Raw genomic sequence first — 22,380 nt, 5'->3', positions numbered from 1 at the left:
GAATAAAGAGTGGGAGATGGGCAGACGTGAGAGAGATGCAGTAACCTGTTTTTATAAACGATAAGTGAGAATGTACAGATTTCACAGTCAATTCTAGGCCAACCTTTCTCTCATCTTCATGTGCGTCAGCCCTCATCTGAGGAAGTGACAATGACTTTTGACATGTCGGGCTCCAATGCCAAAATCTAACAATTCAGCAATTCTTTTTTTAACTGGAGTATCTTCTGCATACAGAGTAGACACACAGAGTTATACAAGTGGACACATTTGAGAGGAAGTATTAAGTCCAACATGAACGGTTTTACACAATTTAATTAAGAAATAATTTCAGGATGGCTTTTTCAGCAACTGTTTAAATGGTCGGATTGTTTTCCCCATCAAAAAAATGCAGTTCAGTCCGCTGTTTATGGCACAATACCACTGGGTGCCATGACTCCCTCCAACAAACCAAGCCAGTGGCTAACGACAGAGAAACAGAGAGAGTGAGGGAAGGAGAGCGAGGGGCCAGTGTCAAACAGGGGCAGAGCATAGTAAACAACTACAAGTGAATGGCTGCAGACAATGTCCTGCTTTCTTTTATGTCTTGGTCATATACAGTGAGTGGGAGGCTGGGAACAGAGGAAACATAACAGCAACAACATGTTGCCTGTTACTGTATACATGCTCTAATGCCCACTTGTGCTTAGACAATGACTTGGCAAAGTTTATCCTCACAGTCTGTATTCACATTTCTGCAGGGAATAATGACCACTTTGAGTGATTGGGAATAACTCTGTGTGTGGCACAGTCTCAATTAATGTGAGAAAGAACACACAGAAATCAGTTAAATAGGTTGGTATTTCAGCATCTGAATAAGTTTAAATTTAGACAGTCACCTTAATGATGTCGCTGCCTCCCTACAAACAATGACATGGCAACAGTGCAGCAGTCATTCTCGGTCAGCAGCAGATTAGCAAACACTGAGAACATTGTGAGTCTTTCACTGCAAAGAAAAAATGCTGATGACACCATTTGCCAGGGTCCAGATTTGACAGGTGGAAGTCGGACACAGTCCAGTGTCCACCGTGTGGAAAACTGACCCGCCTCATAAACCACAAGGCCCGTCTCGCCTTTCCTGCATCATTAAAAATGCATCCCCCAGGGAGGATCGGGTGACACCGAAACAAGCAAACAAAAACACCACTGCATTAATAACGGAGGGGCTAAGCTGAATGTACGCAGCGATACACACACACCCAGCACATGAGTTTAGAGTACATGCACCTGTCAGAGAGAGGGGAAGAAACATCTTTGGAGTCATGTTGTTGTGTGTTTTCATCCATAGCTGGACTACAAACAAAGCATTTCATGACAGTTTGGGGTTCATTTGAATTGATGATGCTCAAGTTAAATTGTTTAGATTGCCTTTTAGCTTAATATCAGCATAATCACATACAAAGTCAAGTTTCTCCTCTACTACATGATTTTAAAAGGTCTAGTTGCAAGTCAAGATTTTCGATTAAGCCTCCCCCAAAAGAAGCTTAACCGAAAACCCCGACTGTCGTTGGGACTGAGCTCAGCGGCTGTTTTTGCTGTTCTAACCAAAATGTCAGCTGTTATATCGCTTGTGTAGCAAAGTGTCAGGACTCTCTCCCAAGAAAACCCTGCTCTCTCCCATTATGCCCAGCTTGAGGTTGCATAATTAGGAAGCTGACAGCCAGCTTCATTCAGCTCACAGAGGGAAAACACCAGAATTCAGGGCAGAAGAGAAACAAATTGGATGTTAAAGAATGAAGTAATTAAGAGTTGTTCAGATTTAGAAAGCTCTGTATTGCAAATAATACGGTAAGAAAATACCCTTTAGCTGCAGATAATCGGCATTATGAGTTGTGTTTTTGTGAACACAGTCACTGAGAAGATTTTGAACAGAGAAGAATTGTTTGGCTACAAAAAATCACTGCAACACTACTATATTTGAGGTGGCTTAGCTTGAGCGATGCTGCTGCGGGCCTTAAATACTATTTACGAATGACATTGCCAAAATCCATGTCAGTATTAGTTCCAAAATTTAAGCAATGCTGTTACACATATACCATCATCCAGAAAGACAGACTGCTCTTAAGTAGAGTAATCCTTTCCATCAAAAACACGGTCACAAAGTACCTGGCCCGGAGCCATCTCATTTGAGCTTGTGAAGCACAAGACTGTAGGCCTATTAGTGGATGCTCCAGATAAGGCTGATGTTCAAATCACACAGATGTTTACTGTGTATGTATGTATGTCAGAGGACAGGCTCTTTGTGGAGATGTGCTGTATTAGGGGCAGTCAAATGAGCTTCGAAATATTCAAAACCGGGACCAAGCTAGTTGGCATTTTCTCAGTTTTTAGCCATTAGCGACTTGTCTGTGTGTTCTTTCATGCTCTGTGTGGGAAGGTTGTCTATGCAACAAAGTAATTGTAGCAGGATCTAATCTGCAAGCATGAGTACAGAAGAAAGTCCTGCCAGACTCAGGGAGAGTAAAGTAATTACTGCGAATAAATATGAAATATAACTATTTTCTAATATAAATATATATTCTAATATTGAATAATTTCAATAAATAGCTTCTTTTTAGAACTCGAAATAGCATAAAAGCCATTTGGAAATAACAAGACAATGGACCCATGGACACAAACATGTCTGTTTGTGCTCATATGATTGAAATTCCAATAAGATATTTAATAACCGACTTCATAAAGACGTTCCAGGAAAATGTCCTATTGGCCTCAGCAATACATCCTCAAACAAAAGTGCCAATTACCTATCACCTTCAGGACTGTGGTATGTGGGGAACTAAGTCAAAAAAGAGTATTTAGAAAGACATAGATGTTACACCGCAGAGAGACAACCTTTTCAAAATCATTGCCGCAGAAAAGAGAAGCGAAACATCACTTCGATTATGGCTCTGATCTCAGTTCCATGCTACTCAGCGTTGCAGCAGCAGAATCTAATGGACAAAACGCCAGTCTCTTTGATACAGTAACAACATGCAAAGTGGACGGTCTGATAACATATGCACTTCAGTGACCTGTGAACCGGTGCTCCGCTCATCACATCTTCTTAACGCCACTAAGATATCACAGTGTCCGTCACTGATAAACATGCAGTTGCTTTTAAGGCACAAAAGGCATCATTAAAAAGATGATTTAAATGCGATTCACGTACAGAGGACAGAGGAAAACAAGAGGAGACAGACAAAACAGACCGCTTGCAGAGGGAGAAGACTCTTTCTTCTCTGTCAAACTCGTGGGGTGCAGTTCACCAAAGAGTGAAAGAAAACACACTGCATGCAAAGAAATCTGCAACAAGTGCAAAATAGTGAGAAGCTTTTGGGATTATTTTGTGATCTGAAGATCATTTTTAACTCTGAGACAACCACAAAGGTGACATATCTTCAGATCAAACATCGTAGATACTTTTACAGCCAGACTTCAAAAGTGGGATAGAAGGTTGAATCTACTACAATACTACTACATCAGTACATGTGTCTCAGACTGAAGAACCAAAGTTCAGTTTCTGATGTCAGAGATGAAACCGGTTGCTTGAATGCACATGAGATCTGATTCTCTTCTGTAGGTCAATGCCTTAAGGGAAAGCAGGCTGCCTTCGCCGGGCGGCTCAAAAGCTCTAACTTCTCACTGGGTCAGTTAGGATGTTACAGCTCAGTTAAAGGATGTGGAAGTAATCATTCATATGAAAAAATGGGAAATATCTGGTATTTACAAGAGTATACAGCCACGGTTGTGGTGTGAGTGAATACAAATACTGCAGGCATTGCTAATTGCTAACATGCTAACAATGACGGCATTGCAAAGAATAACGGTGATCATGTTTACCATCTTTGTTTAGCATGTTAGCAATAATATTAGCTAGGCTACAGATTGAATTGAATGGACATTTCTTCAGTTTTGCAGGTTGGTCAAATTGGACAATAGATAAATATGTTACCTGCTAATGGCATCTGATGACAAGTCAGTGGATCACCAACATTTTCTCTTAGGTCAGGAATAAATGTTTAAACTAAATGTCATAGCAATCTATACAAACTAGCACCAAAAGCCAGAAAAAAAGGTTGACTTCATGGCAAAAGGATCAACAGTGAGTAGGAGTCATCTTATTAAGACAAAAATGGACAATTAGATTTTGCCATCCACAGACGCATGCAGCTAGCATGACTAAAAATAACATTCAATTTAGTTTAAAGTCAACACATTAACATGTAATCTGTCTTCTCAATCAGACTTCAGTGTGCATGTTTACAAAATGTTCGTAAAGGCCGGTTGTGTTCATCCTGTAGCCACCATGATGATTTCCAAAATGAATGAAGCTCTAAAAGCTGAAATGTTGAGATTATTTATCCGCTTAAAGACCAGGAACAAGAAATATGAGTTGAAGAGGAGGGAACATGAGGTATTAGATAATAACATGGCAGTTTTTTTCTTTCTTTTCTCCGTCTCCTCCCACAGGGGTCAAGCTGGACTCGTGCGGGGCCGAGGGCTGAGAAAATAGCTTTGTCTCTTTCACTATATAGACGAACAAAAGACAGCACCCTGTTTGTTCCTCATGTGCTGAGAGGAGGGGGGCGTATGATGGAGAAGTGGGAGGGGTCCATGTCTAATTGTGCATGTGCATCTGTGAAAAGGGGGGCAGTGCATCTCTTGAATATTCCATATGATGAACAAGCGTCTGTCCTTCTCACACAAAACAGAAGCCTTGAAATGACAGACAACAACAGAGGAGCGTTTCCCCCTGCCTGTCAGACCTAAATGGGACAACAAGCTGTTCCTTTTCTCACTTTCTCTGTATGATGAACATATAGATTGATCGCAAGATAAGCTATTTTTCAAATGATCAAACACTGATCTTGTATTTTTGTTATTTGCAAACTATAACAACAAAATCCTTCATTTATAACATATGTGATGCTATGTTTAAGCAAGATCATTCAAAACAAATAAAGAATAGGCAAAAAGTAGATATTTAATCAATATTTTGATGCGAGGCTCCATACTGTCTGATTATATGAAGTGTCTTTTACTGGTTTTAAAGGCTGCATGAAATGAGGTCATTTTGCAGAACTTGCCAAACGGTTCTAGTTCTTAAACGTTTTATTTTTCCCATTCTAGCCAATACTGTATACCCACATGACTGAAGATCATTTATTAAAATTCCCTTTTTGTAAATATATTTTCAAAGCACTAATAGTGAACAGTATAATATCGTTGCAAAATCAATATTTGGGTATTTGATTAGCAATATTGTGCCTTTAATTTTCTCCACATTGCCCAGCCCTTGAACAAATATTAATTTAGTGTGTTTTCATGCAGTTGCAGTGAGTGCTTAGAGGAAGGGAAAGGAAAGATACAAAAGGTAATTAGTGAGCCAACATCATGTTTTCTCCTCGCAATAACTGGGCTAATTGTTCTGGTTCATTACAGCATGTTAATAGGATTGATGCTCAACTTGAGGAATGTTTGTGTTAGCTGAAATCTCTCTTACACAAATTTCACTTTAGAAATGATCAGGTAAAATATTACGCCCTCAAATTGTACATGTCCTCACACGCTTTCACAAATATTGCTTGTATGTCAACAGGCTAACAATCTCAACAGATAAACATAGATTTCACCGATTAAAAAAGAGATACGATAAAAAGGAAAAAGGGCCAACAAAAGCATGTTGTTTACTACTGGAAACGTTAAGCTTATTGATTCTAAACGCTTGGGGATAAAGACCAAAAATATTCCCCATAATCTTCCAAATCTATTTTTCCAATCTACAAACACTGGCTGCATTGTGTCTAAATTATCACAGAAAAATTGCATAAAGAAATGATTTTTCAGATGATGCAACAAAAACTAATTTTACTAATAAAAGAAAGTAGTTCACAGGGAGAGCAAACATATGGGAACTGAGCATTTATAGGTGCCTTTTCACCAGATACAATTTCTTATTTTTCACAGGTAAAACCTTATTGTGGTGTAATTATGACTTTGAAAGCCCTTTTTAAATCCCAGTGGGATGCTTGGTAGAAATGCATGTAATCTCTTGTGATTAATCTACTGCTATCACTGAGCATAACGGACACAGCAAGGTTACATGGTCAACAAGCATGTAAATACACTAGTTAGAGTTTATCGTACATTTGAGAGATTCATTTAAAACCTGTCAGTGAAATGTACAAAATACCCTCATCATTGTTGGTTAAATGGCTTTCTCATTTAAGAGACAGACTTGGGACTGTTTGAGAAAAACAAACACAGTATCATGTGTCAAAACTGTGGGGGTGCAGGACCAGCATGACTAACACATGCACAGATGTTCAACTCATGAGCACGTCAATTTCCCAGAGGGCGATGCTTTGACCCTCAAGCTCTGCATCACAAAACAGCTTCAATAACTTGCCATTTTATCTTTAGTACCGCATTAATAGAAAATAAATGGGGACTTGACCACTAAATAAGGACTTATGAGGATAAAGATGAATGATTTCAGATAATTTGATCATGATAATATGACCTCATAAAAACTATGTGAAAACACAAAGCCAACCACAATGACAAGTTCAACGGTATCTGTAAATACAAGCCCATAAAATGAAGCTTTGAATACAATATAAGCTCTTTGTTGTTTTAACCTACTTTTGATAAGAGCTGCACAAGGGCTTTTATGTTGGATTGTGTGCAGTGTATTCACAAAATGAGGGCTTCTGCAAGAGTTTTGTTCAGTACCAACTTACTGTAATGGGGGCAGTGCTGAAACAAATCTTCCTCTTCTGAGGGATGTCGTCTTTGTTTTCGTGTGGTAGACCAGGAATCTCCGTCAGATCACATCCCGGGTCGTAGACAATATCCTCATCGTCTCCGTAGAGGTCATCCTCAGGATCCGTGCAGCTTTCTCCCCAACCCTGGTAACAGGCATCCCCGTCTGCATTAAAAATCACCCGCTCATTCCCAAGGTATTCCTCATCGGGATCTTCCACCTGGTCCTTGGGAGGTTCAGAGGACTTTTCTTCTCTTGCTCCATCCCCGTCCTCCTGGCTTTTCCCAGCAGCTGTATTTGGGGTTGGCAATGGCTCAGGGGAGGCATCTTCAAAAGCTGTTTCAGTAATTACGGCATTGTCTGAAGGTTTTGAAGTGTTTGACTCCCCGAGGTCATCAGTATATTTTCTTTTTTCTAAAGGTGTCTCCTCTTCATCGCATGAACCATTGACCTGGCTTCCATTGGTGGTGACCCCTGAAAGACGCGGTCTACCTCTGTTTGTAGTCTCAGACTTGTCTGCTTTGTGCTGGACTTCTTCCTCACGTGGTTCTGGTTTCAGCACCGACGTCTCTGTTGCAGGACTGGGGCTCAGGATGTCGTCAGCGGAAAGGGATGAAGGAAACTTTCCCCCTGTCCGGCTCCGGTAGCTTCCACGAACCGGAGATTGTCTTGAATCATCTTCACTGAAATCCCCTCCAAGGCGGTGGAAATTGTCTGGAGAGTAGAGGGCCCGTCTGCTGACTCCTTTGTGATGCGAACCTTGGTTGTGGTGGTCAGCATTTTCAAAAACAGCACTCAGTTGACTGACAGTTGGTGAGGACGCCTCTGTTCTGGAGCAAAGTGAGTCCAAGGAGTCTGTGCTGCCACGATTAGACCTTGTACCTCGCCAGTCATCCAGGTGCTCATGGGAACCTCGTTTATCACGTCCGTATGGAAAGACTGGGGATTGGGATTGGTCCCGGGACTGCTGCTCAAACAGCCTCCTGGTTTCTGAAAACTTGGCTCCAGCAACTCCAATCTTGTCAGCTGATAAGGAATGCTGGAGTTTTATGACTGATCCATCGGCCTTGTTGATGAAGTTGGTGGGCTTGACCAACTTTTGAGGTGATGTTTCATCACTAGCCTTGGCTGTTACATTTTCTGAGCCCATCTGCATGAACATGTCCTTAATGCGACTGACATGGCCGCCATACTGCCGGCCCCTTGGCTGTTTCACCCGTTCCAGGTCTTTGGGCTTGGAGTTTCCCTCTATCCGAGGCTGGTCAAAGGCCTTTTTGAGTGCTTGAAACTCAGCTCGGTAGGCATTTCGGTGGGGGGAGGCACTCCGGAGGCAGGTCCTCTCCCCCGAGGCCTCCGTCTTCAGCATGATGATGTATTTGGATTCAGAGGGGGTGTCAGCATCTCCGTGGCCTCATTACAATCTGGAAGTGAGGAGTCTAATTTGACATACCGCTGCGCAGCCTAATCAGATCCACTTGATGTTATCGTATTTAGGCCCATTCATACCTGCAGGGAGAAAAAGAGAAGTTATAAAGATAAAAAGAGACCTATTAAACATCCACACAGTAATGGCAAATACACTTAAAGGTCCCAGACACTCTTAAGTACAAGGCTTAAAAGAGATCATTTTCACATTACATCAATAACAATATTTAGAAACATGTGAGGCAAAGAGGCTGATGTATGAATTATAAAAGCTCTTAGTACAAGTGGATTAGTTATGAAATGCTACAGGACTCTAAAAGCACTCTGATTATGTTGTCTTTTCAGAACTGCAGCACAGTTTACCTTCTCAAATCAATCAAGTACTGTAGACAGTGTCAGTGTTTCAGCACTTAATATTTAAACTGGTGCTATGCTGCAGGAAATAGTGTTGTTTTCTCCTTATCCTTTCTCTCTCCCACTCCCTCTGTTTTCTATAGTAAACTGTGACCCTTATAAGCTGATATATCCCACAGCTCTCAACACCATCCCTGACATTATGCTGCTTCTTGCTAAATGCCATCCCTCACACAAAAGCATCGTACGGTAGTTAAAACCTTTACTGCAAAGAGAAAATGCTATTGGATGCAACACAAATGTGTTGATAGCATCCAAGGGACAAAAATAGAACATTTCATGAACTAAGAGATTTGCAGTTCACCCACCATTACAATATTATTGCATTAGAGCAGCGTACAGGGCTAGTACAGTAGTTAAATATTCTATACCTACAGCCACTAAATGTTTAATCATGTTTGAGAATGCACAACATAAAAAGGATGATAAATTGTGGTACAAAATATCATCTGGGACACAGAGTATCCATTCATCTCTGTTGTGCTGAATGGTATGGATGCAGCAGCAGCAGCAGCAGCAGTAGTGGCTGAAACCTAATGTCCCGGTTCAATATTCATTATCCACATTGCTGGACTCTTGCTGGTCAATGATAACGCCAATGTAAAATCCCTGTGCAATAAAAAAAAAAACACAAAAAAAACGTTTAAACTTGAGTAACATCCTGTGCTGGAGTATATCTTACGGAGATAAATAAAGTTAGAGGTGAAGGATGAAAGATGGAATCGAGGCTTTAACGCTGTGTCAGAGGGATCAGACAAACAGCCAGAGCCGCACATCAGCCACACCGCACACAACATGACAGCTCAGGTTTCTGACACTGTTAAACATTTATCCATGCACATTTTTCCTCCTGTGCATGTATGCATGGGCACAAAGAGTAATGACTAACCCTTCTCTGTGATTACCAAAACACTAAGTTAACTGTTAACCGCAAACCACAACGGTGGTGCTTGAATGTTACAAAAACAAAAGAGTCAGACTTACATTCATGGCTCCGGATTCGGTTGACGCTTGATACAAACAAACTGTAATCCAGAGGCTAAACTCGTTGGAAAGATGGATGCTGTTGTTGCAAAAGCTTCCGATAAAAACATTTCTCTCCCACGCTCGTAAATTGTCCGGTATGGATTTACCACTACAGAAAGGTTTGGACACACTACAGCCGCTACAACGCCATTGCAGGCAGTGGACGATGCTGCCAGTTGCTCTGTAGGGGTGGCGATGCGATTTGGCAGCTCATCTCACTGAGAGCTGCACTGTGGCAGGGTCCGCAGGGGCTGGTGCGATATACGCCTGCAGTGTAGAAAAGTAAACATACTTAGCTCTGATGGTTGACGGTGATTTGCAATGGTAAAGCCTCATGTGACAGGTGCTTAAACCTGAACTGCGGCAATGGTTTGGTCCGATAATCTGCCGCGCGGAGGGGGTTACAGTGAGCTGCAGTCTGCATAAATACCAGCACATAGCAACACTGTAACTTTACTCACTGCTTTATTGTTCATCAATGGGGTTTGGGTGGGGTACATGGGGTCATGGACCACTCTGGCTGTGCCATGGTTGTTCAAATGAGGGTGTCAAAATGTGATGTGAGGACCACCAGGGGGCCTATAGGAGTTTAAAGGGTAGAGCCAGCAAAATGAGGTAAAGTTGTTTTTAAAAGAATGCTTAATCCAACCACAAGTTATTAAATTGGCTACTGAACACACACAATGAAATATAAAGGGAGTAACTTAAAGGCATATCAAAAGATGCTTTGGGTTCTAAAGTTTGCAGTCTCTTTCCCGTAATGAAGCTGTTTGCATTAATATTTTAGCAGTCTTTCAATGAAGATTAGAGCTCTAAAGTTCTAGCTATGTAGCACGAGAGTCCACAGAAACCGCCAAAAGCACGAGACTGAATTCATGTGATAGATCCTTATAATAAAGAAAGCTTTGTCAAAAACCAAATGTGTGATTTTCCCCAACAGCACTGAGTTATATAATTGATTATGTTTTATAATAAATGCTGCCTGCATATTTCTAAACAACACATGACAAGAAACATTAGAAATGACATTTTGTGATTCAGTGTGATTGTGAGTGTGATTCAGCTGATTCAAGCGCGCATATTTAAATGAGACATTTGTGACTTTTTTGTTGCCTTCTCAAATCCCTTAAAATAAATCTTATTTATAAACATGTCAAATAATCTGCCAATATATGCGATTTACATATTTATGTATGACTTTTAATCCATAATAAACTCAATGAAAGCTTCATATTTGTAGTAGAACACTGCTGTTCATTTATACTTGACCCTTCAATTTTCATTCCAAACATCTTGAACTTGGAGAGTCAAATATAATATGAAAGAGTGTCATTGGGTTTATCTGCTCCACTATAAAAACAGACTAACAAGAGCTACAGTTTGTCCCTGTTTAGCAACAGCCTTTACTTTGGGGGAGAACAGGCATGTTGCATCTTTCAGCAAAAAAATAAAATAAAATAAAAGAAGGAAAATAACCTTTTTTAATTTAAACTTTACTGAACACTAACACAATCCACATCAGTACACGTTGATCACTTCAGATGTTAGATGTATTTTGCTGTTTTTAATCCTGCCAAGTGGTAAAGCTAGTCTTCATTACATCTTAATGCAGTTATTGACTTGATGGTTGTGATACGTTCATACCCAGTCCAATCGGCGAAGACGTCTGTGAAGATGTTGCTAAGCAACCTAAAAATAATCTTAAGGGGATAAAAGGGAGGGTGAGAGAACATAACAGCCTCACACTGCAGAGCATGGATGATTGGTTAGCATCATGTTTATCACCACAGAGGAACCCATGAATCTAGAGCCAAACATGAATTTATTAAATAAGAGCCAATGTCTGGATGTTAGCCAGAATTATAAGATCCTTTTTCCTGCAGGTCTTAAGTGCTCTCTGATTCCCATACTAATAGCTGACATCAAGGGGGCATGAGAGGTGAATTAAGGGTCCCACAGCCCTTTAGCGGGCCTGACTTGGAGCCAAGGGGCCAAACACATGACCATCTGTCTGCTAGGACTGTCTCTGCAGGGGGGAGACTTCTAGAACATGTCTCTGAACTCAAACAGCTGGGCTGAGGGGGTCATGGTCTGGTGAGGTGATGGTGCATGTTTGTGCATGCGAGTAAGAAAGTCGGTTTGACAGCTCCTTATCCAATTTTATCAGGAAATCCTCAAAACAATAAATGAAACAACAATTTGGAGACGCTTCTATATGACTGAATTCAGCTAACGATGAAAAGATGCTTTCAGAAAATGATATAATGGCTATGAAATTACAAAGGTATGCTGCCCAAAGGTGGGAGAAGTACTCAGATCTTGTACTTAGTAAAAGTACAAGTGCTAGAGTGTAGGAATACCCTGTAAGAAGTAAAAGTCCCTTTTGAGTAATATTTAAAATATTACTCAAGTAAAAGTTAAAAAGTATTCACATCAAAATATACTTAAAGTACGCAAAGTAGAAATACTCATTATGCAAACTGGCAAAATAGGCTGATGCATTTAAGTGTTATAAAATGAGGTAAAATACTCAAGCAATCTACAAGTCTCTCAACATTGTAATTAAGTACAGTATTTGAGTAAATGTACTTAGTTACTTTACACAACTGGAAAGCAGCCATTCATCAGTCACTACTTATAAAAGGAAGACACAGTACTACAATTCAGCATGTTTCTCGAATAACATCCCACAGAAACATCAACTAAAGGCGTGTCGCTCATGTTCTGATTCACATCGTGGTTTTGCTTATTTTCCTTTACGAGACAACCATCTTTTTCCATCCAGATGTGGAGCCAATGAGGAGCCTCTCTGTTTCAAGAGAAGGAAGGAGGCGGAGGAAGGAATGCTGCAGGATGCTTATTATTATGGCTGTCAAAACCAGTGGCGATTAGATAAAACATCCTTTTTCATGTCAGATTAACGACGATGATAGGCACCATGTCCGCAGCAGCTGTCGCGGTATGGCTTGGTACGGGTACGTATCGATTAAAAACCTGGGAAATATCCGGGGATTTTCAGTCTATTTGCCTTTGATGCGGGATCCATGCTAGTTAGCTAGCTAGTTAGCATGCCCCTGTTTAGCTACTGTGCTCATTTTTTCCAAGAGGCAGGGGAGGAGACATAAAAAATGGCTAACAGCAGGCAGCTTTACCGTTATACAGCTGGAGTTCCTGCACATTATACTTAAAAAAACACGTGTTTTGAACAATAGAGGATTTGTATAACGTCATACGCTGTATTGTCATTTATTCAGCTTTAATTACCTTTGAGAGATGGCATGTTTCCCTTGGTGCAGGCCTGTGTTATAGACGACCAGGTGTCATATGAATGCCTAATTAGGTAGCTAATGCCGGATTAGCCTCTTAAATTACCCATAATCACCTGGGAATACACATTTGTTGATGGCAATATATTCTGAGTTAATAGTTTGTTATGTGTACAATTAAACTAATCCACTTTAATACAACAGCCTTGCAAAAACTATAACCTTTATGAAGTTTGTTATGGTAGAGTCATAAATCTTGTCAAATGGACCCATTTAACATCAATTTACAATTACAAAATGAGCCTACTATCACCTATAAAACCAGCGTTCATGGATTCTTGTGTTAGAAAGACAATAGAGTATCCACACTTTTATCTTTTGGTACAACTTACAATTGCTTCAATCATCAGTTAATATGTTTATTTTACGCTAATTCCCAAAAAACCTTCAGTTAACTATAATTCCACAAAGAAAGCACCATGTCCTCACATTTTAGAAGATCTTGGTTTGGTTTCTGGCTTTTGTACCTCATAATCTGGCAACAGACATAATGTTAATACACACTTGTTCCATTCATGCTTTATTCATTGATCCAATAGTTTTCATTGTGCATGCCTATGATGTCACACATGCAACTTTTCATGAGAGAAATGCCCAAAAGGAGCTATCCATGGGCTTGAAGCAGAGAGCAACCCTGTACAGAGATGGTGAGTGGGTGTGCGCAGTGGTGCACTTCATGTGTTGACCCGCTTTCCCCTCCCCCATCATAACACAGTGACATGCTCAACTGGTTTCCAAATAATACTGGCATTATTGTTTTGTGTCAGCTGTCCCACAGATTTGACCCAATTACTTTACCTGTAACACTTTACTGAATTAAAATGTCTTAACGTTTCCCTCGTTAGAAGTAGAATTTACCCTGAATCATTAACTAGGAGACAAAGGTAAAGTATATTTTCTATTTCAACCTGATACTAGTACATTTAATCTTTTTGGACAAATCGGTGATTTACTTACCTTAACAGAGTGCTATAAGATTGAACTGGCTGTTACATGTCGACTCTATTCCTAAGCAACATCCTTCTGCTTGTTGTGACACAGACTACTTTCACTTCCAGGTCTGTGTAAAGAACAAAACTCAAACACATGTGCAGAAAACCAAAGCTGTTGTCCAAACAGTAGCGATCCTTGTTGTATGTGCTTCCGTGCTAAACTCCAAAGAAGCACATGCATTCCGCCTGACCAAGACAACGTGCAAATATGAAGCTGATTCAACAAAACTAAAGGACATCCCTTCTTTGCCACTGCCTCGCCTAGTTTGAGTCCTCCGTTTACTAAAACCATTAAACGGACAATGATGGTTTATTCCCTTACAGTGCCAATGGCGTCACTCCTGGGACGTCAGCCGGTCCAAAGTCAGCCCGAAAATAATAAAAAATCTGGTTAGGCATTTACTCCTGCCCCCAACGCAGTTATCTACTAATAAGTGAAAGTGTTTCAGTTTACCAGAACAATGTGCAATGTACAGATATTACGTACAGACTAGTCTGTATATGATCCCACTTATCAGGGAAATGTAGTTTGTAGTGTTTATCAGAATCCTTTTTTTACATTTGATCTGCAGCGGGAGCTAACATGTTCATTGGAGAGTCCAGTATTAACCTTTAATTAGTAATGTATTATGTTTAGTAGGAGTGTTGTAGTCCATTATCTCGAGAAGGCTTGGCACAAAGTCAGCCCACTACAATTAAGCAGATCTGATGCTATTAGCAGAGCCTCGGTGTAGCTTAGTCAGTGATCTTGTTGGATGGAAGTGGCTGCAGTTGAAGCTGATGGTGAACCACAGCCCAATAGGATCATGTAGGTGAGACTGGCTGATACTGGGCTGCCAGCTTGTGTTAGGCCCAAACACTTGCTGTTCAATACAAGCTTTAATATTGATAGGCCAAAACAGATTTCAAATCCCATAGGTAATTTCCTATTCCTAAAACCATTAGGTGAGACCAGGCCATCTGGGCTCCCTTGTATGTCTCATCGGTGGACGTGCCACAAATGTTTACACCACATCCAGTTGGTCTCTGAGCAGAACAGAATAGCTGGTACTTGACCTTCTGTGTGACTGGTCTTTTGTGTAGGGGAGAATTGATGAGGCCCAACGGGTCGGGTGATAGAATCCGAGCGTGTGCATTCAGAGTGGGATCGACTTAAGTCACCACAGAGGACGCTGTGGTGTGCTGAAACTGAATGAGGTTTTACTCTTGGTCTTTGAAATAAACTATATCTTAATGCCATGGGTGCAGGAAAAGCAGGGAGATATGGCCTGGATTAGTCATGCTCAGGTAGTTCCCTCCATCTGTTCTTAGAAAGAGGTGTGGTTGGTATTATAACCTCAGGTTTCTTTAAGTAACACCGCATTTATTAGCCTCTAAATGCTATTGATTGTATCTTACTGTGACGGAGCCCTCGGGGATATCAGATAGATGGCTGGTTGAGCTTCTGCTTGCAGCCACACAGATGTAGCACAGTTTAACATACACACAGGGCTGTTTTATAACTTCAGCAGCTCATCTTTGCTCTTAGATTGCAGTTATTCAAGCTGGTCTTGTAGATGTGGACTTCCTTAGTAATCTGCAGCTTACTGTGTCACCTAATCTTTTATAACCCCTTTGTGCACCCTGGTAATAGATAACGCTTAACAACCAAAGATCACATACTGACTTCCTCTTTCATGGAGACGGATTAAGATGTAAATCCTGCTCTATTACTCTGTTCAGCGGAGACTCTCCTTGGAAATCCACCTCAAGACAAGTACAGGGCTCACAGACGGGGCTCTACGAGGCCTTATGTTTATGTAGAATATGTTGGTTTGATGCTAATTCAGAAGATGAAGCAGGATATAAATCTGAAATATTTCTCTGTGGAAAGGCACGCATAGCTTTCCCATCTCTTGTATTTGCTTTATGTGACTGGAGTTATGTGTCTGCAAGCGAGAGCAGTTCAAATTCTCTTTCACTACGCTGGCAATTCATAGCAAGGATCTCCATATTTCCTCCCCTCCTCTTGTTATTTTGTCTACTCGTTCTTTCTTCTCTTTTTCCTCGTACACTCAATCTCCCATGGTGATTAAAAATTGATTGCCCTCCCACTGAGGGGAAGAGAGTGGGAAATAAAATAAGGATACAGAAATGCTGCACAAAAACGCTTGGTGGTTAAAAGAAAACCAGAAAAATAACAGGAAATAGTAAAAGGGAAAGATGCAAAAAGAAGAAGAGAGCTTTTCAAATAACCTCCAGTCTTACATTGTGTACATTTTGTAAAGGGGCTGCCATTTGACTAGAAATGCCCTTCACGAATAAAGACTAAATGTTAGTGCTTGAAATAGAGTGGGGCTGAACAGAGAGCATAATGGAGACAGAGTGGGAGGTGGGCATAAAAACAACTCCGTTCATTTTGAATGACTCTCATTACTGCTGCTTTTACTCACAGTACCTCTTCGGCCCTGAGATTTATTGTTCTGGTTTAGCATTTTGAACAAAATCATAGTCTTTCCAGCACCTTATCATTTGGGTTTAAACCCCTTCACACTTGGCTGTTTCTGTACTGCATCTCTGTGTAAAGTGGATGCATTTACGACAAAAAGACCATTTGGAAGCCAGGCAAGAAAAGAAGACAAATGTAACTTTGCAAGCAGAATTGATTCTCAAAGTTTGCAGTGGTTTGGCAGGTGCTAGTAACCCCAGTGTTTGCTTCTACAGTTTTCACTTCCGTTAACGCCTACACTTCTTTTGTAATTAGTGCTTCTGGCAGATCATTAATGATGAACAAAACAAAGAAAAATGCAAAAAAATGTCTGCTTTTCCGAAGCTCATTTCCTTTCTGTTTTGAAAACTGCATTTCAGTGGTCACCATCTTGTCGAGATCGCATGCAGACCGTAACGTCTACCCATCTGCAGGAGTGCTGTTCGTCCATGTTCTAGAGAGAGAGTATTTCAAAGGAGAATTTCCTCCCTACCCAAAAGCAGGTATGACACCCTCTCATTCTACGCAGATTAATAGTTTTGACACTTTTAAACATCGTAATGACTAAAACATTTGTACGGTCTAGTTGTTGGCACAGTCAGTGCACTGTATGAATGCAGCACTGTCCATTCGTCACATTTCACTGGAAGAAAGATGCTTAGCTGCTGTTGGCAATGCATTCCCATTTCAGCTAATGGTTCTAAATGTACATTACTGAATTGCCGGTGACCCATAACAGAGCCCTGAGTCACCCCCTCATTTAACTGCTCTGTCTTCAGGTGAGTCCAGCAATGACCCGATCACTTTCAACACCAACCTGATGGGCTACCCCGACAGGCCGGGCTGGCTGCGCTACATCCAGCGGACGCAGCACAGCGACGGGGTCCTTTACGGCTCCCCCACCGCAGAGCATGTCGGCAAACCCTCCGTCATAGAGGTGGGTGGTTGGAGCGCTTTTCATGTGAAAAAAGAGAAAAGATGGAGGGATTTGTGTTTCTGATTTATATGTGAAGGAAAAGTGACACCTGAAAGCATTAAATTAAAATCATTGGACTTTAAAATGTAAGACAGAGTCACACTTTTGTAGTCAAGGCACACATTGAATTGATTTTTTTCTGAGCACAGGCCGATTTAGTAGTAGAACAGTACAGCGTTGCGCTTTGAGTCTTTAAACTGAAATTCCATTATGTTTTCTTATGCTTTCTTTGTCCCCCATAAGCTACTGTAGAAATTCTGTTCCCAAAAGGCTTAGCGTTCCTAGCGGCACATGTGCCTCTATACGGGGTCTCCGTTGGGTACAGAGCCTGCATAGGGTCTCTAGCTCAGCTTCCTCCACATCGCGGCTGCCATATAAGCTGCCCTGATCTGGGCTTAAACTCTCACCCCTGTGTGTCGCAGATTACCGCCTACAACCGACGCACTTTCGAGACGGCACGGCACAACTTGGTCATAAACATCATGGGCACAGAAGGTAAGAGGCGCCAGCAGGGGGGCTTAGAGCAAACACAGATCAGACTGTGCAACTTCTCTGATTAAATCCTCCGGGCACACTCAGTGCTAGAATCTTCCCTGAGGAGAAAATGTGGCCTTTGATTACTCTTGTCAACAAGAACTCATCAATCATTATTAAAGAAAAATCACATATGGGATTGATCAACCCATCTGTTCCATATTTACAGTTCATAATACACAAACCCTTTCTGCCTAAAACCTTGTGGCGAGAATATTTGTTACATTTTGGAGTCTTTTTGGCTAAAATAATGGCAATTATCACAAGTTGGTTATGATTAACAGGTATTATATATTGCAGCTGCTGTGGTGCCACAAATTACGTGTATAAATCATTACAGCACATCTATAGGCAACAGCCGTCTCTTTTTTCGTCTGTGTGGCTGCTCCTAACATCTGTTTGTTTGCACCACGGCTGGTTGACCGGTCGCGCTACATGCAGTACACAATATGATCCGAATTGGTTGAACGCTTAGCAGATGTTCGCGCCGCTATCGTGACATCACTCCCCCTTTTCTGTGATGTCATGTGCCATCTGGCCCCAGACAAAAGCCAAATCGTCACAGAGTGTAGCAGTCTCATCTCAGCATCAGCGATTATTTATTTATGATGTCTTAGTCAGCAGAACACCTCTCTGGCTGCCCTCCTGTCTCCCCTTTCCCTCATCTCACTGCCATTCACCGTATTCTCCCTTATCTCTAAGACTCTCTTCCTCTTCATCTCTATCCACAGAGTTCCCCCTACCTTTCCAGGCGGAGTTTTACATCAAAAACATGAACGTGGAGGAGATGCTGGCCAGTGAGGTGCTGGGGGACTTTCTGGGAGCGGTGAAGAACGTATGGCAGCCTGAGCGCCTCAACGCCATCAACATCACCTCAGCGCTAGACCGTGGCGGCCGCGTGCCTCTGCCCATCAACAACCTGAAGGAAGGGTAAGGGTTTTTAGGGTTTGGCCGGATTTAAGTTTTTAATACTGAAATAAAGCTTATCAAGGAACGGCTATATCAGTTTTCTTTCGAGGCTAATTTTAAAGCACTCTAAGTTTTGTATTGTAAAAGTGCAGGATTAGTGTTATTGGGTTTAATACCTCTTGATTACTCAGGTTTCTCCACCTCTTCACATCTGTCAATCAAACACATTTCTTATATTTTCAGCCCACTCAAAACATACTTGGACTTTCATTTAATTGCTGCCCTGGGGATCCACAGTACACTCGCCATCAGATACCGTCAGTGTGTGTTCAGGGAATAGCCCACATGAATTGCCATAATATGTGCAACTAAAATTCATGCTGACATTTGAAGAAGATGAAAGCATATATAAGTGTGCTCAGTGGAGGAGAAATTCTATGACTGTATATCAAGCCAGCATAATGATGCAAAATGACGCTCCATCTTCTCCCCTCACGCTTTGTATTTCTCTTTCTCCTCCCCAGAGTGTATGTGATGGTTGGTGCCGATGTCCCCTTCTCGTCGTGCCTGCGGGAGGTGGAGAGCCCACACAACCAGCTGCGCTGCAGTCAGGAGATGGAGCCCGCCATCAGCTGTGACAAGAAGTTCAGAGCTCAGTTTAACATAGACTGGTGTAAGATCTCTCTGGTGAGGATTGGACAGATTTCCCTGAATTGAAAACCTTAAATGCTGAGGCACGAGGGAAATGCTGAATTAACTTCACCTTATTTCTTCAGGTTGACATCAACAAAGTAGTGCCAGTATACATAACCCGTCCCGAGCCGGGCAACGGGATCCTGCCTGAATTTGGGGTATACGACCCCCCCTCTGAGACTCTGATGATCCGGAACTACTTTTCAGACTTCCTTATCACGCTGGCTGTTCCCTCCGCCGTGGCACTAGTCCTCCTCTTCATCCTCGGCTACACTATGTGCTGCCGTCGGGAAGGGTTGTAAGTGTGCTCGGTCTAATTCTTTTATGCACCAGACACTCCAGCAAACATTTGAGGAGAGCGAACAGAAACCGTTAAAAAGAACTCTATGATAATCAAATGGGAAAAACAGGATGCTTATTGTAGGACATTTAGATAAAAGCAATAATCTGGACTAGAATTGCAGCTTGTCATTACCATTAATTTGTATTAAGTTGGCCATGAATATCCGTCGCAGCGCTTCTTATTTTCATCGTGTACATCTTGATGTTTTGAAGCATAGCCATGACATCGATAGCCGTTCATCCACGATAAATCCTCTCATCATTCTCCATCATTTACAGGCCGGGAGAGACGTTCCCCCCTCAATGTTTCACGCCCTCATCACCATTTCCACTCTTTCTTTTCCCAAGCGTCCATTCACCTGTGTGTAGATGTCTCTTTAACTATCAATATTAGTATTTAATTCATCCATTTTGTTTTGTTTCTAGGGAAAAAAGAAACATGCAAACACCAGAGTAAGTGTTTTAAGTCTCCTGCGTTTTTCTTTATTTTGGGTCTGTTTCTGTCCTCCTCCTCCCCTCTCTATCTCTCTTTGGTTTGCAGCTTTGTCATCTATGTTGTCATTGAAAGCTTCCTCATGACCATTCATGTGCTCATCTGTGTGTTGACATCCATTCATTCAACGGGCTGCTCAAAATGATTAGTAATTCAGTAACAACAGCTTGGAAAAACATACATCTGGAAGACTAAGAACGTATTTTGAGCTCAGAGCAGTAAGGCAGGTTTTATTGCATGCATGAGTTGAGTGCAGAGCTCCCCGTAGCAGATTCAGATTGCATATCAACTTATTTTAAATGGGTTTCAAGATGACACCAACAACACAAGCTACAAAACATGTAAACTTCACTGCCTCTCCCCTCTCCAGCATCCAGCTTGTTCACCACAACTCCATCCAGAAGTCCTCCAAGGAGCTGCGGAGCATGTCTAAGAACCGGGAGATCTCCTGGCCCCTCTCCACCCTGCCCGTTTTCAACCCAGTGAGCGGAGAGGTGGTGCCGCCCATCCACCCCGACAACTACGAGACGACCAGCATGCCCCTCATGCAGACACAGACGTGAGTTTAAAGAGGATTGGTGTTTGTGAGGAGGGAAATGCACGTGTGGTTTTGCAGAATGTGAATGAATGCACACATGGGCTTATTAGCAGGCACGCAGATGTATGGCTTATACGAGTCGTTATATAGGGGGAAAATATAAGTCAAAACAATACCATTACTGTCTAATCTGCTTCTAACAGTGCCTTGTTTACAGCTAAAGCTGCAGCAGGCCTTTAGAAAATATGACTAGAGCTTAAAAGTTTCAAGCTGTCCCATGATATTTCCTAATGGGCTTGAAAAATGTGCTAATATAAGTACAACACATGATACTGAAGGCTCTGGGAATGTAGGGTCTGTCTGTTGACCACAATATCTTTGTTGTAATTTCAGGAATCTGCAAAACCAGATTACGATACCACAGCAACGGCCATCAGGTGAGTAACTACGTTTGTAGAGTAGGCCTCACTCCATCTGAATGTGTAATATTTAATAGTTCATAATAATAAATATCTAATAAAGATGCAGATGAAGTGTTTAGTTACATGAGCAAGACTTAAGCATCGACTAGTTTTCATGGAGGTGTTCTGACATATTTAACATTGAATAAGGTGACTCCGTACGGACAATAATATATAGCAGTCTTTGGAGATATTTTGTTGTCAACATCAGCCTGACCTTAGACTATCTCTCTCCTGCATCACTGTTGAAGTACAAGCATCCGGACTTCATTCATTTGGATATGGATTTTTGAGAGCAAATCATTCTGCTACAGCTCCTAAAGATAAAAGGCATGATAGCGTTTCCTCTTGTGTATCAGCGCCCAGACATGTGGAGTGTGAGCGCCCCCTTGTGTGCGTGGCGTTCAGCTGCATGACGGCTCTATCACTAACCTGCTGCTCTCTCTGTTCACTGCTAACAAAGGAGATAGTTATGTCATGTCAACATTTCGAAGGCTGGAGGTAGGTGCTGCAGTCAGCTCATCTCTTCTACTCAAAAAGACTGACAGCTTACTTTACTTGGTGTTAGCCGATAAAGTGTTATAAAGCAACATCTGTATCTGTTCCAGGTAAATGGTATTCCTGAGGAGAGAAAGGTGGCCGAAGCAATGAATTTGTGACCAGCGACAACGGTGTTAGAGTTTTTGATTTCATATTCATATATATCTTTGTTTTTTCTAACATTTGTGCCAATCTGCATGCCCCAGAAGTGTCTTTATTGTCCATATGCACTTACACTTCCAGGAGAGAGTCTGACTGATCAAAAACAGCGTAATGATTTCTAAAGTACACTTTAATATTTTGAAATAATGTATTTGTAAATGTTAAGACTGTTTTAATTAATACTTGCTTTGCACAATGGACCTCTCGAGGAAAAGGGAGTTTTACATGACATGCTTTAGTTGTCATGTGTTATAATATGTATCATGTGTCACATGATAACAATAAATCCTTTCAAAAGCAT

At 41.4% G+C, this 22,380-nt stretch overlaps 2 protein-coding genes across 10 annotated transcripts in view; one reads left to right on the top strand and one right to left on the bottom strand.

Moving 5' to 3' along the window:
- The window catches only part of ppp1r9a (protein phosphatase 1, regulatory subunit 9A), a 48,291-nt gene extending 34,052 nt beyond the window's left edge, over window positions 1-14,239 (bottom strand). For 2 of the 6 annotated variants that reach the window (XM_063899012.1, XM_063899013.1), the window contains exons 1-3: window positions 13,930-14,238; window positions 9,605-9,913; window positions 6,759-8,287 (exon numbers count right to left, since the gene is read on the bottom strand). In XM_063899012.1, coding sequence (XP_063755082.1) covers window positions 6,759-8,147 — 1,389 coding nt within the window. In that variant the 5' untranslated portion in view covers window positions 8,148-8,287; window positions 9,605-9,913; window positions 13,930-14,238. Of the gene's footprint in view, window positions 1-6,758; window positions 8,288-9,604; window positions 9,914-12,910; window positions 12,967-13,929 lie in introns of those variants that run through there. The other 4 variants (XM_063899009.1, XM_063899014.1, XM_063899010.1 and 1 more) reach the window with 4 other exon arrangements.
- sgce (sarcoglycan, epsilon) lies at window positions 12,296-22,379 on the top strand. 4 transcript variants are annotated; one of them, XM_063899016.1, is made up of 13 exons: window positions 12,296-12,621; window positions 13,512-13,619; window positions 16,812-16,934; window positions 17,211-17,368; window positions 17,830-17,902; window positions 18,673-18,871; window positions 19,375-19,537; window positions 19,627-19,841; window positions 20,312-20,338; window positions 20,749-20,937; window positions 21,310-21,353; window positions 21,841-21,878; window positions 21,986-22,379. In XM_063899016.1, the coding sequence occupies exons 1-13, from the start codon at window positions 12,573-12,575 to the stop codon at window positions 22,034-22,036; spliced, it is 1,437 nt and encodes a 478-aa protein (XP_063755086.1). In that variant the 5' UTR covers window positions 12,296-12,572; the 3' UTR covers window positions 22,037-22,379. The 4 variants fall into 4 exon arrangements, with proteins under 4 accessions (XP_063755086.1, XP_063755089.1, XP_063755087.1 ...); XM_063899019.1 differs by lacking the exon at window positions 13,512-13,619; XM_063899017.1 differs by lacking the exon at window positions 20,312-20,338.
- Window position 22,380: the final 1 nt, after the last annotated feature.

The sequence above is a fragment of the Eleginops maclovinus genome, chromosome 13, assembly GCF_036324505.1.
Source record: "Eleginops maclovinus isolate JMC-PN-2008 ecotype Puerto Natales chromosome 13, JC_Emac_rtc_rv5, whole genome shotgun sequence".
Lineage (NCBI taxonomy): Eukaryota > Metazoa > Chordata > Actinopteri > Perciformes > Eleginopidae > Eleginops > Eleginops maclovinus.
Note: the sequence above shows the minus strand (reverse complement) of the source record. Positions and strands in the feature narration are given on the sequence as shown.